This window comes from Ascaphus truei, unplaced genomic scaffold (assembly GCF_040206685.1).
Source record: "Ascaphus truei isolate aAscTru1 unplaced genomic scaffold, aAscTru1.hap1 HAP1_SCAFFOLD_392, whole genome shotgun sequence".
NCBI classification, from domain to species: domain Eukaryota; kingdom Metazoa; phylum Chordata; class Amphibia; order Anura; family Ascaphidae; genus Ascaphus; species Ascaphus truei.
This window is the reverse complement of record NW_027456722.1, coordinates 239869-253819: the sequence shown is the minus strand read 5'-3', so window position 1 is coordinate 253819 and position 13951 is coordinate 239869. Positions and strand designations below refer to the sequence as shown.

The following is a 13951-nucleotide window of genomic DNA, read 5'->3' as shown; positions in this document are numbered from 1 at the left end:
GGTTAGGGGATCTCCTCCGGTGAGTGAGGTGCTTATTATATGGAGGGGTTCAGCTGTACCTGTATGGGGGTGCAGGCTCCTGTTAGCTGCAGGTTGCACAGGGATTGCAGTCGCTGTTACGCATGTTAAAGCTGTGAGTGATCACTCCCTAAGAGCCGCCTCCCTCATACTACATTGGATTGGTCAGGGAGCAGTGAGTGTGGCGATAGCGCGTGAGAACAGCGCTGCTATCTCTGCCCGGCAACTAGTGACACGGCAGGAAGCAGATCCAGCTCAGCGATTGCTTGTGATCGTGGCAGGACGTGTTCCCACACACCTGTATGGTGAAGCCCAAACTCCCAAAGCTTCTGATCTTTATCTAGGGTGGGGGCCTCCCAAACTCCCCAATGAACATCTACCTCGTTATTTAAACACCTGATTCTAATCGCCCCCTGTCATTGTGCTGATAAAACCAGCGTGTCACTTACTTTAGCGCATACCCTGTGCCACGGGAGACCAGGACTAATACCAGGGACCAACTCGCCAGGCAGAGACACAAGAGCTTATAACATTCATTTATTGGGAAAAAGTTATCCACAACTGACATACACAGACACACACATACATACTCACACCTGGGGTACCCTATAGTCCTAGGTGCAGGGATCTCCTTACAGAGATTTCCCCTGTTCTCTCTTCCCTGCAATGTCCTGTGACACAGGATCCCAGGCCTGACACCAGCACAGGAGCGGACACTGCAGCTTCTCCCAGTTACAGCAATAACTTCTACAGCTCTTATACCTCACTTCAGTCTCACTAGGGGGTCTTTCACCTCAGTCTCAATAGTGGGGTCTCTCACTTCAGTCTCACTAGGGGGGTCTCTTACTTCAGTCTCACTAGCGGGATCTCTCACTTCAGTCTCACTAGGGGGGTCTCTCACTTCAGTCTCACTAGGGGGGTCTCTCACTTCAGTCTCACTAGGGGGGTCTCTCACTTCAGTCTCACTAGGGGGGTCTCTCACTTCAGTCTCACTAGGGGGGTCTCTCACCTTAGTCTCACTAGGGGGGTCTCTCACTTCAGTCTCACTAGGGGGTCTCTCACCTCAGTCTCACTAGGGGGGGGTCTAACTTTAGTCTCACTAGGAGGGTCTCTTAATTTAGTCTCACTAGGGGGGTCTCTCACCTCAGTCTCACTAGGGGGCGTCTCTCACTTCAGTCTCACTAGGGGTCTCTCACCTCAGTCTCACTAGGGGGGTCTCTCACTTCAGTCTCACTAGGGGGTCTCTCACTTCAGTCTCACTAGGGGGTCTCTCACTTCAGTCTCACTAGGGGGGTCTCTCACCTCAGTCTCACTAGGGACTCTCACTTCAGTCTCACTAGGGGGGTCTCTCACTTCAGTCTCACTAGGGGGGTCTCTCACTTCAGTTTCACTAAGGGGTCTCCCCCCTCCTTTTTATACACTGGGGGACTGACGCATCTCTTTACAGTATTACACGCGGAGAAATATTGTATAACATTTATTAAATGAGATGAGAGACGCGGTGAGAGAAACACTTGTCTGACAAACATTCTCAGGGAGAAGCAGGAATATGTTATTCTGCATCATACAATTCTTATATTATAAAGCATTTCCATTTACTGACACAGCACAAACATATATGTACTGGGTATACGCTCCTATATTACTTCTATACGCTCGCTCCCAGAACAGGAACTAAACACAGATTAACGCAATCAGATATCCCCAGGACAGGTATGAGAGAGATATAAATATAAATATATATATATATATATATATATATATATATATATATACATTGCAAAGTGCTGAAGGGCCCTCTGGGTAACTGATTAATACATGAGATATATTCCCCTTTTCTCTCCCTCGCTCACTGAATCCCTCCCAGTATATTCTTATTTGTATGTACTATATTATATATACTACTAGCTGAGAGACCCGGCGTTGCCCGGGATGTAATGTTCCCGCTCCTCTCTGTCTCCTCTCTCCTCCCCCCTCTCTCTGTTTGTCCCCCATTCACATCAATCCAGCCCCCCCCCCTCCTTTACAGCTCTGGTTGTCTCCCTTTACAGCTTCATGCATTGTGAGTGCGTCAGTCATTGTGTGTGCGTCAGTCAGTCAGTGTGTGTGTGTGTGTGTGTGTGTGTGTGTGTGTGTGTGTGTGTGTGTGTGTGTGTGTGTGTGTGTGTGCGCGTCAGTGAGTCTGACGCAGAAACACAAACACACACACACAGACTGAGTGACGCACACACACATACACACACACACACACACACAGTCAGTGTGTGCGTGTGTGTGTGCCTCAGTCAGTGTGTGTGTGCGTGTCAGTCAGTGTGTGTGTGTCAGTGTGTGTGTGTCAGTGTGTGTGTGTGCGCCAGTCAGTGTGTGTGTGCACGCCAGTCAGGGTGTATGTGCGTGCGTCAGTCATGGTGTGTGTGCGTGCGTCAGTCATGGGGTGTGCGTGCGCGTGGCAGGCAGTCGGTGTGTGTGTGTGTGTGTGCGTTAGTCAGGGTGTGTGTACGCGCGTCAGTCAGTGTGTGTGCGCGGGCGCCATTCAGTGTGTCAGGCAGTCAGTTTGTGTGTGTGCCTCAATCAGTGTGGGTCAGTGTGCGTCAGTCAGGTGGTGGTGGGAAGGGGGGGTGGAGGGGGGAGGTGGTGGGAAGGGGGTGGGAAGGGGGGGTGGAGGTGGTGGGGAGGAGGGGGGAAGGTGGGGGAGGTGGTGGGAAGGGGGGGTGGGAAGGGGGAGGAGGGGGGAGGTGGTGGGGAGGAGGGGGGAAGGGGGGGTGGTGGGGAGGAGGGGGGAAGTGGTGGGAAGGGGGGGGAGGTGGTGGGAAGGAGGTGGTGGGAAGGGGGGGGAGGTGGTGGTAAGGGGGGGGGGAAGGGGGGGGTGGGAAGGGGGGGGAGGTGGTGCGAAGGGGGGGAGGTGGAGGGGAGGTGAAGGGGGTGGGGGGTGGAGGGGAGGTGAAGGGGGGGTAGGTGAAGGGGGGGTAGGTGAAGGGGGGTGGAGGGGGGGTGGAGGGGAGGTGAAGGGGGGGTGGAGGGGAGGTGAAGGGGCGGTGGAGGGGAGGTGAAGGGGGGGGTGGAGGGGAGGTGAAGGTGGGGGTGGAGGGGAGGTGGAGGAGAGGTGAAGGGGGGGTGAGGGGTGGGTGAGGGGAGGTGAGGGGTGGGTGAGGGGAGGTGAAGGGGGGTGAGGGGAGGTGAAGGCCGCTCCCTCACCCGTCCGGCCGCTCACTCACCCGTCCGGCCGCTCCCTCAGCTGTCCGGCAGCTCCCACGTGGATCTGAGGTGGGAGGCAGCTTGTTGTGTCCACTCCCCCGCTGTGTCCCGGGCGCTCGCTCCCCCGCTGACTGTAGCGGCGCCGGGGGGGGGGAGGGGGTGGAGGGGAGGTGAAGGGGGGGAGGGGAGGTGAAGGGGGGTGAGGGGAGGTGAAGGGGGGTGAGGGGAGGTGAAGGCCGCTCCCTCAGCCGTCCGGCAGCTCCCACGTGGATCTGAGGCGGGAGGCAGCTTGTTGTGTCCACTCCCCCGCTGTGTCCCGGGCACTCGCTCCCCCGCTGTCTGTAGCGGCGCCGGGGGGGGGAGGGGGTGGAGGGGAGGTGAAGGGGGGGAGGGGTGGGTGAGGGGAGGTGAAGGGGGGTGAGGGGTGGGTGAAGGGGGTGAGGGTTGGGTGAAGGGGGGTGAGGGGAGGTGAAGGCCGCTCCCTCAGCCGTCCGGCCGCTCCCACGTGGATCTGAGGCGGGAGGCAGCGTGTTTGGCCGCTCCCCCGCTGTGTCCCGGGCGCTCGCTCCCCCGCTGTGTCCCGGGCACTCGCTCCCCCGCTGACTGTAGCGGCGCCGGGGGGGGGGGGGCTGAAAGCGCGGGAAACAGGGAGACACGGGGAGAGGAGGAGGTGCGCGCGGGTGTGGAGGCTGATGTTCGGGGAGGAAGAGGCGGAGGCTCCGGGACCGGCGGGTATGTGAGGCCCACCCCCCGGGTTATACATGCTGCTAATGTACACCCCCCCCCTACTGTGTGTGTGTGTGTGTGTCTGTGTGTGTGTGTGTGTGTGTGTGTGTCCCTGTGTGTGTCCCTGTGTGTGTGTCCCTGTGTGTGTGTGTGTGTGTGTGTGTGTGTGTGTGTGTCCCTGTGTGTGTGTGTGTCCCTGTGTGTGTGTGTGTGTGTGTCCCTGTGTGTGTGTGTGTGTGTGTCCCTGTGTGTGTGTGTTTGTGTGTGTCCCTGTGTGTGTGTTTGTGTCCCTGTGTGTCCTTTGGCCCGTCACTCCACCTTAGGCCAATGAGAGGTGTGCGGGGGCGGGCCAAGGAACCAATGAGATTTCCCCTAGGGACACCGGACATCCAGGCAGGCAAACATACAGTGCTTTCACTAATATAGTATAAGATTTCTCTCTCCACAACTGCACTGATTGAGATTGGCCACCTCTTGTCATGTGGTCTCTCTCGCCTGCAGGGGCTTCTGGGAGTTGTAGTCCTGCTTCTCTTCTGTTACAATTTTAGTTACAGACGTGAACTACAAGTCCCAGAATCCCGTGTAGAAGTATGTCATCATAATGATTCAACCAATCAATGCGCAGATCTGTAGTAATCACAACCCTCCCCCACAAGGCCGCAGCAAGGCCCCGCCCCGCAGTCAGGCAATGAGAGCCAATAAGAGCCAAGGCCCGCCCCGCAGTCAGCCAATGGGGGAGCCAATGAGAGCGCGCACAAACCCACAAACACAATATACACTATATCTATGGGTTCCCCTGCTGGGCCGGGATCAGTACTCCTAGCTCCTGATTCTGACCCAGCCTCTCTCATATACAGCGAACGCAGCATGAAGAGGCTCAGTGAAGGTGGCAGTGACGGTGTGTAAGTGTCTGATCGGGTCACACAGCTGATAAAAGGACAGCCGCCCAGCCTCATAGTCCAGGTATATTCCTAATCTCTGCAAGGGAGACTCGGGATATATCCGTGTTTGTATTGAGTCATGTCTCACTGAATAATCATTACCCCGCATGTACAAACACCAGGACTTCTTATTGCTCCCTATGGGGGACTGACCTCCTTTCCTTACTATACTGGGATAGGAAATCCCTACCCTCCTGTGCCCTGAGTCACTGATCTCCACCTCCCAGTAATGTTGTCCTGAGGAAAAACTCCTGCTGCTTAAAACCTGATTATAAGACACAAATCTCTCTTGTGCATTTGGGCGTAACTGGTCTGTTCCTGACCAGGATGCAGTTTTCAGGTCACCTGATACAGATACATTATTAGCAGCTGTATTTACATCCAGTAATATGCCTGAAGCCTCCTGCACATAGAACCCGCTCTTTGCTTTTAGATCAGTCACAATATCAGCTAATCTCTGTAAGGTCAGTGGGATCAGAACCTCATACAAATACCCTACAGCAGGGACCTTATTACCCTCTCTCTCTCTGTCCTCATTATCTTCATTATGAGTTTTGTCACTATCATTATCTCCCTCCTCATCCTCAGCATTGTCTGATTCCTCTCCTTGTAAGGCTCCCTCCTCAGCATCACATAAGTCAGCATTGTCTGATTCCCGTCCCTGTAAGACAGTTAATGGATCAGTGATGTTGCTCAGCTCTTCAATGTGAAGTATCTTCTTGGACAGCTCGTCCTTCTTTATTTCCAGCTGCTGGATTAGATCAGAGACTCGGAGAGAAACCTGCTCTTCCCACCTGGTGATCTCACTCAGGACTCGCTTCTCTAGGACTTCCAGCTGTTCCCTGATGTCCCTAATCAGGGCAGTGACTCGGGCTGTCTCCCCAGCTGCTTTTTCTTGCGCTTCTCTCCTGGCTTCCTGCAGACTCTGGGCTCTTTTCTCAGTCTCCTCTCTCACTGAGGTCAGTTTCTCCAGAACATGTCTCAGTTTCTCCTTCTTCTTCTCAGAGGCCTCATTCAGCGACTCCACCTGGTGTCCCCTGTGCTCCCCAAACACCCAGCAGGACACACAGATACAGGCAGCATCCTCAGTGCAGTAACACTCCAAGAGCTTCTTGTGGACGGGACATTTCCTGGTCTTTAAGGAGGTGGTTGGCTCCGTTAAGACGTGTTCCTCTGACTTGCTGTGTCTCTCTAGGTGAATATCACACAGGGAGGCATCACACAGCAGACATGTTTTAGCAGCGGGTACAGAGGAGGTAACACAGTAAGTGCAGAAGATCACAGCCTCCTCCTGCTCCGGCTGAGTAGAAAGGAAACGCTCCGCTATGTTACACAGCTTCAGGTTCCTCTGCAGTGCAGGACGCTCCTGAAACTCTGCTCTGCATTCAGGACAGGTATAAAGTCCAGATCCCTCCTGGGAATCCCACACACTCCCAATACAGCCCTGGCAGAAGTTATGCCCACATCTCAGCGTTACAGGCTGGGTATAAGTGCTCAGGCAGATGGGGCAGGTTAGCTCCTCTCTCAGACCAGCAGACGCCATGCTTGGAAGCAGCAACAGGAAACGAAACTTACATTCTCGTTTCTCTAATATAACCAGTGGGGCGTTCCCCTTCTCAGCACACAGGGGCGGGAGTTTGTTACCCAGACTATTAACCCTGTAAGTTCCTGGCTGCAGTATACAATATGAGGAATAAGAGTAGTTATAAGAATATGCAGCATGTTACCTATCTGTGCTCACATGAGGCGTTTGGTGACATGTGACAGGTGTTGCACTTCAGGGGTTAGGTATCCTTTTAAGTCAGCTGTGTGTTATACACCTCAGCATGTTCCTGCAGTACTTGGGCTGACGGTACGGCATAGCCGGCCTTCATTAATAAAGGTGGAGCCCGGCTGGCTGCCCCTGAAACCGTATGGCAAGGGTTGAAAGTGTCAGCTCTTGGGTCTAATATTGTACCTTACTGTGTTGTCCTGTAATGTTGTTCCCCTTATACTGTCCCCCATAGGGGTATAAGCTAGGAACTGTGTGTGTGGGGGTAACTGTGTAAGCCCAGTGGGCTAGTTAATGCATTCTCTGTGTATTCCCTTTGCCTCGTGGGCCCGTAGCTGCCTGTGCAGCTTATAAGTGGGCTGCCTTGTATGGGGGGCCTGAGAAATAGCTGCAGGGCAGAGACTGCAGGAACATGAGGGAAATGGGGGGCAGTTTAACCTGTATTGCCTGCCAGCAGGGTATTAGGGCTGGTGTTTTAGAGAAGGTTTAGAGCCCCCACATTATAGGTGCAAATGGTGGGGTGCAAGCTCCTGGGCGCACATGTTAGTTTTCGGGGTATTAAAGCTACAATGCATGTTGTGCTTGTGCTATGAGTGGGACTGCAGCCACAGGACAAAAGGCAGCCACAGGTCAATTAGCATCTCAATGCCACCAGCTCAGGTACAGGGACCCGGGGTAACACAGGCTGGGAAATAACAGCAGCAGCAACAGGAAACAACACTTACATTCTCCTCTCTCTCATATAACCAGTGGGACAGGTTTTTCCCTTCTCAGCACACAGGGGCGGGGAGTTTGTTACCCAGCTCCTCATTGTATTGTATGTCTTTATTTATATAGCGTCATTAATGTACATAGCGCGTCACAGGAGTAATACATGGGGTAATCAAATAAATAACAGATGATATAAATAACAGATCATGGGAATAAGCGCTTTAGACATAAAAGTAACATTTCGGAAGAGGAGTCCCTGCCCCGAGGAGCTTACAGTCTAATTGGTAGGTAGGGAGAACGTACAGAGACAGTAGGAGGGAGTTCTGGTAAGTGCGTCTGCAGGGGGGCAAGCTTTATGTATCAGGTGTTCAGAATATCCACAGTGCTATTCATATGCTTCTTTAAGCAAGTGTGTCTTAAGTTGGGTCTTAAAGGTGGATAGAGAGGGTGCTAGTCGGGTACTGAGGGGAAGGGCATTCCAGAGGTGTGGGGCAGTCAGTGAGAGAGGTTTAAGGCGGGAGAGGGCTTTAGATACAAAGGGGGTAAAAAGAAGACATCCTTGAGAAGAACGCAAGAATCGGGATGGTGCATAATGAGAAATTAGGGCTGAGATGTAAGGAGGGGCAGAAGAGTGTAAAGCTTTAACAGTGAGGAGAAGAATGGAGTGTGAGATGCGGGATTTGATCGGAAGCCAGGAGAGGGATTTCAGGAGGGGAGATGCTGAGACAGATCTAGGAAAGAGTAGAGTGATTCTGGCAGCAGCGTTTAGGATAGATTGTAGGGGAGACAGGTGAGAGGCAGGAAGGCCGGACAGCAGGAGGTTACAGTAATCAAGACGGGAGAGAATGAGGGCCTGAGTCAGAGTTAGCAGTCGAGCAACAGAGGAAAGGGCGTATCTTAGTTATATTGCGGAGGAAAAAGCGACAAGTTTTAGAAATATTTTGAATGTGAGGGGCGAATGTGAGAGAGGACTCGAGTGTGACCCCTAGGCAGCGTGCTTGGGCTACTGGGTGAATGATGGTAGTTCCAACAGTAATGTGGAAGGAGGTAGTAGGGCCAGGTTTGGGAGGAAGTATGAGGAGCTCTGTTTTAGCCATGTTGTGTTTAAGGCGACAGAGGGCCATCCAGGATGATATAGCAGAGAGACATTCAGAAACTTTGGTTTGAACAGCAGGTGTTAGGTCAGGTGTTGAAAAGTATATTTGTGTCGTCAGCATAGAGGTGATAATTAAACCCAAAAGATGTTATTAGGTCACCTAGAGAGAGTGTGTACAGAGAAAAGAGAAGAGGTCCCAGGACAGAACCCTGGGGTACCCCCAAAGAGAGATCGATAGAGGAGGAGGAGGTGTTAGCAGAAGAGACACTGAAAGTACGACGGGAGAGGTAGGATGAGATCCAGGATAGAGCTTTGTTCCGAATACCAAGAGTATGGAGAATATGAAGGAGAAGAGGGTGGTCCACGGTGTCAAATGCTGCAGAGAGGTTGAGTAATATGAGCAGAGTGTAATGACCTCTGTCTTTGGCAGCATGGAGGTCGTCAGTCATTTTAGTGAGGGCTGTTTCCGTGGAGTGATCAGTGCGGAAGCCAGATTGAAGAGGGTCTAGGAGAGCATAGGTGTTGAGAAAATGGAGCAAGCGAGAGAATACAAGTCGTTCAAGGAGTTTAGAGGCAAAAGGCAGGAGGGAGACAGGTCGATAGTAGAAAGACAGGTAGGGTCAAGCTTGCTGTTCTTGAGTAATGGTATGACTGTTGCATGTTTGAAGGAGGATGGAAAGGTTCCAGAGCAGAGGGAGGAGTTAAAAATGTGTGTGAGCGTAGGGATTATAGTAGGAGCAAGAGGTTTTAGGAGATGGGAGGGAATGGGGTCAAGAGGGCAAGTGGTAGAGGGAGAAGAGGCGATCAACAGCGACACATCCTCCTCTGAGACAGTGGAAAAAGAGTCAAAGAAGACAGGAGCAGAGTTAGGAAGAGGTGTAGGATGGGAAGAAGAAACAGAGGGGATGTTCTGACGTATGGATTCCACCTTTTCCTTAAAATAGTCAGCAAAGTCCTGAGCGGAGATGGAGGAAGGAGAGGCAGCTGAGGGTGGTTTGAGTAGAGTATCAAAGACAGAGAACAGTCGGCGTGGGCTAGACTTGTGCATGTTGATTAGTGCAGAAAAGTAGGCTTGTTTAGCTTGCGAGAGGGCAGAGTTGAAACAGGATAGCATAAATTTGTAGTGAAGGAAATCTGCGAGAGTGTGAGACTTCCTCCAGAGGCGTTCAGAGGAACGAGTGGAGGAACGCAGCATGCACGTGTGGGAATTTAGCCAGGGTCTAGGGTTAGAAGGGCGAGTGCGGCAGAGAGAAAGCGGGGCATGTAGATCAAGAGAGGAGGACAAGACAGAGTTGTAGTTCCTGACCAGGTTGTCAGGGTCTGTAGCAGAGTTGAGAGAGGAGAGGGAGGAGCGTAAAGTGAACTCAAAGTCAGGTAAGTGAATAGAGCGCAGGTTTCTGCAGAACCGGGGGGTAGATGGAGGTGGAGAAGGAGAGAAGCGAGATAGAGAGAATGAGATGAGGTGATGGTCAGAGAGAGGAAAAAGGGAAATGGAGAAATCAGAGAGAGAGAAGTTTTTAGTGAAAACCAGGTCTAAGTAGTGGCCATCCTTGTGGGTGCTGGCTGCAGTCCACTGTTGAAGGCCAAAAGAAGAGGTTAGAGAAAGAAAGCGGGAAGCCCAAGAGAGAGAGGGGTCATCAATGTGGCAATTGAAGTCCCCAAGGAGAAGAACAGGGGAGTCTGAGGAGAGAAAGAAAGAGAGCCAGGATTCAAAGTGAGAGAGAAAGGCAGAAGGGGGATGAGTAGAGCTAGGTGGGCGATAGATGACCGCCACATGGACAGGGAGAGGAGAGAAGATCTGGACAGTGTGAGCCTCAAAGGAGGGAAAAGCAAGAGAGGGGGGAATAGGAAGGGTTCGGTAACGGCAGAGAGAGGAGAGCAGGAGCCCCACGCCTCCACCCCTGCCATCAGGGCGCGGAGTGTGGGAGAAGGAAATGCCACCATAGGAGAGGGCAGCTTCCAGAGCAGAGTCAGACTGAGTGAGCCAGGTATCAGTTATGGCAAAGAGAAGCAAGGAGTGAGAGAGAAAGAAGTCATGCACAGAGAGGAACTTGTTAGAGAGGGAGCGAGCATTCCAAAGGGCACAGGAGAAAGGGAGAGAGGAGGGAGGGTGGCAGGGGATGGGTATGAGGTTGGAGGGGTTGACACCAGAAGGAGTAGAAGTTGCATGTGGGAGGCGAGGACGAGAGCAAGTAGAAATAAGACAGGGACCAGGATTGGGAGAGATATCCCCAGAAGCAAGGAGGAGAAGCATGGAAAGAAAGAGAATGTGTGAGGATGATTTGTAGGGGTGTGTTTTAGTGCAGGGGATATAGCTGTGGTGACAGAGGGCGCAGGTAAGAAAGGAGTTCATGTGAACTGAGAAGTGGGGAAGGAAGGAGAGATGGAGATATATGAATAGAGTTAGAAACATAAGGAGACTGGTGGAAGGAAGTGCATAATTTGAAAATAAGTGAGGTTGCAGCAAATATAAAAAATAAAGGAGGCATCACAGCAATAGTTAAGTGTTGAGATGTGCAGTCTTAGATAATTTCCTCCTTTCCAACGTAGATCAAAAGCAGGTATCAGAAGCAGTAGGTGATGTCCACTTTTCCACTTCTTTTTGAACTTCATATTCTACTTGAAACATTTCTACTTAAAGCATATCTGCTTGGAAGCATGGCTGCAAGCAGCAGTGGCTGTTAGGAGTTCACTTATATACTTTTAAAAAGTCACCTGGTTGGCACAGCAAACTTAATTAGCACATGTGAGCGAAGTTAAAGGAAATGGTTTTTGAAAGGTGGGTGTTGTCTTCCACAAGTGTGAAAGATGAATTAAATTAAGACAGAAGGGGGATGATTTACAGACAGACAGACAGACAGACATATATATAGACATATATATATATATATATATATATATATATATATATATATATATATATATATATATATATACATACACTAGCTGAGAGACCCGGCGTTGCCCGTGAGTTGCATTTAGCGCTAGGAAAAGGGGGGGGGGACAGTGGACAGGAGGGGGGGGGGACAGTGGACAGGAGGGGACAGTGGACAGGGGGGGACGGGGACAGTGGACAGGAGGGGACGGGGACAGTGGACAGGAGGGGACAGTGGACAGGAGGGGACGGAGAGCGTGGACAGGAGGGGGGGTGACAGTGGACAGGAGGGGGGGTGACAGTGGACAGGAGGAGGGGTGACAGTGGACAGGAGGGGGGGTGACAGTGGACAGGAGGGGGGGTGACAGTGGACAGGAGGGGGGTGACAGTGGACAGGAGGGGGGGTGACAGTGGACAGGAGGGGGGGTGACAGTGGACAGGAGGGGGGGACAGTGGAGAGGGGGGTACAGTGGGGAGGGGGGGACAGTGGGGAGGGGGGGGGACAGTGGACAGGGGGGGACGGGGACAGTGGACAGGAGGGGACGGGGACAGTGGACAGGAGGGGAGCGTGGACAGGAGGGGGGGTGACAGTGGACAGGAGGGGGGGTGACAGTGGACAGGAGGGGGGGTGACAGTGGACAGGAGGAGGGGTGACAGTGGACAGGAGGGGGGGTGACAGTGGACAGGAGGGGGGGTGACAGTGGACAGGAGGGGGGTGACAGTGGACAGGAGGGGGGGTGACAGTGGACAGGAGGGGGGGTGACAGTGGACAGGAGGGGGGTACAGTGGGGAGGGGGGGACAGTGGGGAGGGGGGGTGACAGTGGACAGGGGGGGTGACAGTGGACAGGAGGGGGGTGACAGTGGACAGGAGGGGGTGACAGTGGACAGGAGGGGTGGTGACAGTGGACAGGAGGGGGTTGACAGTGGACAGGAGGGGGTTGACAGTGGACAGGAGGGGGGGTGACAGTGGACAGGAGGGGGGGAGAGTGGACAGGGGGGGAAGAGTGGACAGGGGGGGGAAGAGTGGACAGGGGGGGGTGACAGTGGACAGGGGGGGGACAGTGGACAGGAGGGGGGTGACAGTGGACAGGAGGGGGGTGACAGTGGACAGGAGGGGGGTGACAGTGGACAGGAGGGGGGGTGACAGTGGACAGGAGGGGGGTGAGAGTGGACAGGAGGGGGGGTGAGTGGACAGGAGGGGGGGTGAGAGTGGACAAGAGGGGGGGTGAGAGTGGACAGGAGGGGAGGTGACAGTGGACAGGAGGGGGGGGACAGTGGACAGTGCACAGGAGAGGGGGACAGTGGACAGGAGGGGGGAGGAGTGGACAGGAGGGGGGGGGACAGTGGATAGGAGGGTGGTTGGTTTGCTTTAAATTTACGGGTCCCTCCTCTCCACTCCCCCTGTATCTTTCTCCGCTCCTGCCCCCCCCCCCCCATGTGTAGCTCCAGTCCCCACTCTAGTGTCTGACACACACACACACACACACACACACACACACACACACACACACACACACACACACACACACACACACACACACACACACACACACACACACACACACACACACACACACACACAGTGTCCCACACAGTGTCACACACACAGTGTCCCCCCCCCCCACACACACACACAGACACAGTGAGACACACAGTGACACACACGTCACCTCTCCTGCCGGCCGCCGCCATCTTAGTTACTCCGCGAGGGAGGAAGGGGGTCCTTCCGGCCGCCGCCATCTTAGGTGGCGCGTGGCAGATGCAGGCTGCCCGCCCACTGCCTGTCCCCGCGCCGGGGAGGGAGTGGAGCGGGGTGAGTGGAGCACCGGGGAGGGGGGGAGCGGAGCACCGGGGAGGGGGGGAGCGGAGCACCAGGGAGGGAGGGGGGGAGTGGAGCACCGTGGGGAGCTGACACGGGGAGAGGAGGTGCACTCATGGCATCCTGGGGAGGAGAGCGCGGGGGCGCGTGGCGCGTGCTTGAGAGCCGTGGGGGGTGTCCCGGGGGTGGAGGTGGTGGGGAGGAGGGGGGAAGGTGGGGGAGGTGGTGGGAAGGGGGGGTGGGAAGGGGGAGGAGGGGGGAGGTGGTGGGGAGGAGGGGGGAAGGGGGGGTGGCGGGGAGGAGGGGGGAAGTGGTGGGAAGGGGGGGAGGTGGTGGGAAGGAGGTGGTGGGAAGGGGGGGGAGGTGGTGGGAAGGGGGGGGAAGGGGGGGGGAAGGGGGGGGAGGTGGTGCGAAGGGGGGGGGGTGGAGGGGAGGTGAAGGGGGGGTAGGTGAAGGGGGGGTAGGTGAAGGGGGGGTGGAGGGGAGGTGAAGGGGGGGTGGAGGTGAAGGGGGGTGGAGGGGAGGTGAAGGGGGGGTGGAGGGGAGGTGAAGGGGGGGGGTGGAGGGGAGGTGAAGGTGGGGGTGGAGGGGAGGTGAAGGGGGGCGGTGGAGGAGAGGTGAAGGGGAGGTGGAGGGGGGTGAAGGGGAGGTGGAGGGGGGTGAAGGGGAGGTGAAGGGGGGGTGGAGGGGAGGTGAAGGGGGGGTGAGGGGTGGGTGAGGGGAGGTGAGGGGTGGGTGAGGGGAGGTGAAGGGGGGTGAGGGGAGGTGAAGGCCGCTCCCTCACCCGTCCGGCCGCTC

The 13951-nt window shown here is 54.7% G+C and overlaps 1 protein-coding gene across 1 annotated transcript; it reads right to left on the bottom strand.

The window, feature by feature from the left end:
* Nucleotides 1-3414: 3414 nt before the first annotated feature.
* LOC142483916 (E3 ubiquitin/ISG15 ligase TRIM25-like) lies at nt 3415-6449 on the bottom strand. Its single transcript, XM_075583838.1, has one exon. It carries the CDS (start codon nt 6421-6423, stop codon nt 4759-4761), a length of 1665 nt encoding a protein of 554 aa, XP_075439953.1. The 5' UTR covers nt 6424-6449; the 3' UTR covers nt 3415-4758.
* Between the last annotated feature and the right edge of the window lie 7502 nt (nt 6450-13951).

Coding starts and splice junctions, on each gene's coding strand:
- LOC142483916 (XM_075583838.1), bottom strand. CDS start 6,423: ATGGCGTCTGCTGGTCTGAGAGAGGAGCTAACCTGCCCCATCTGCCTG.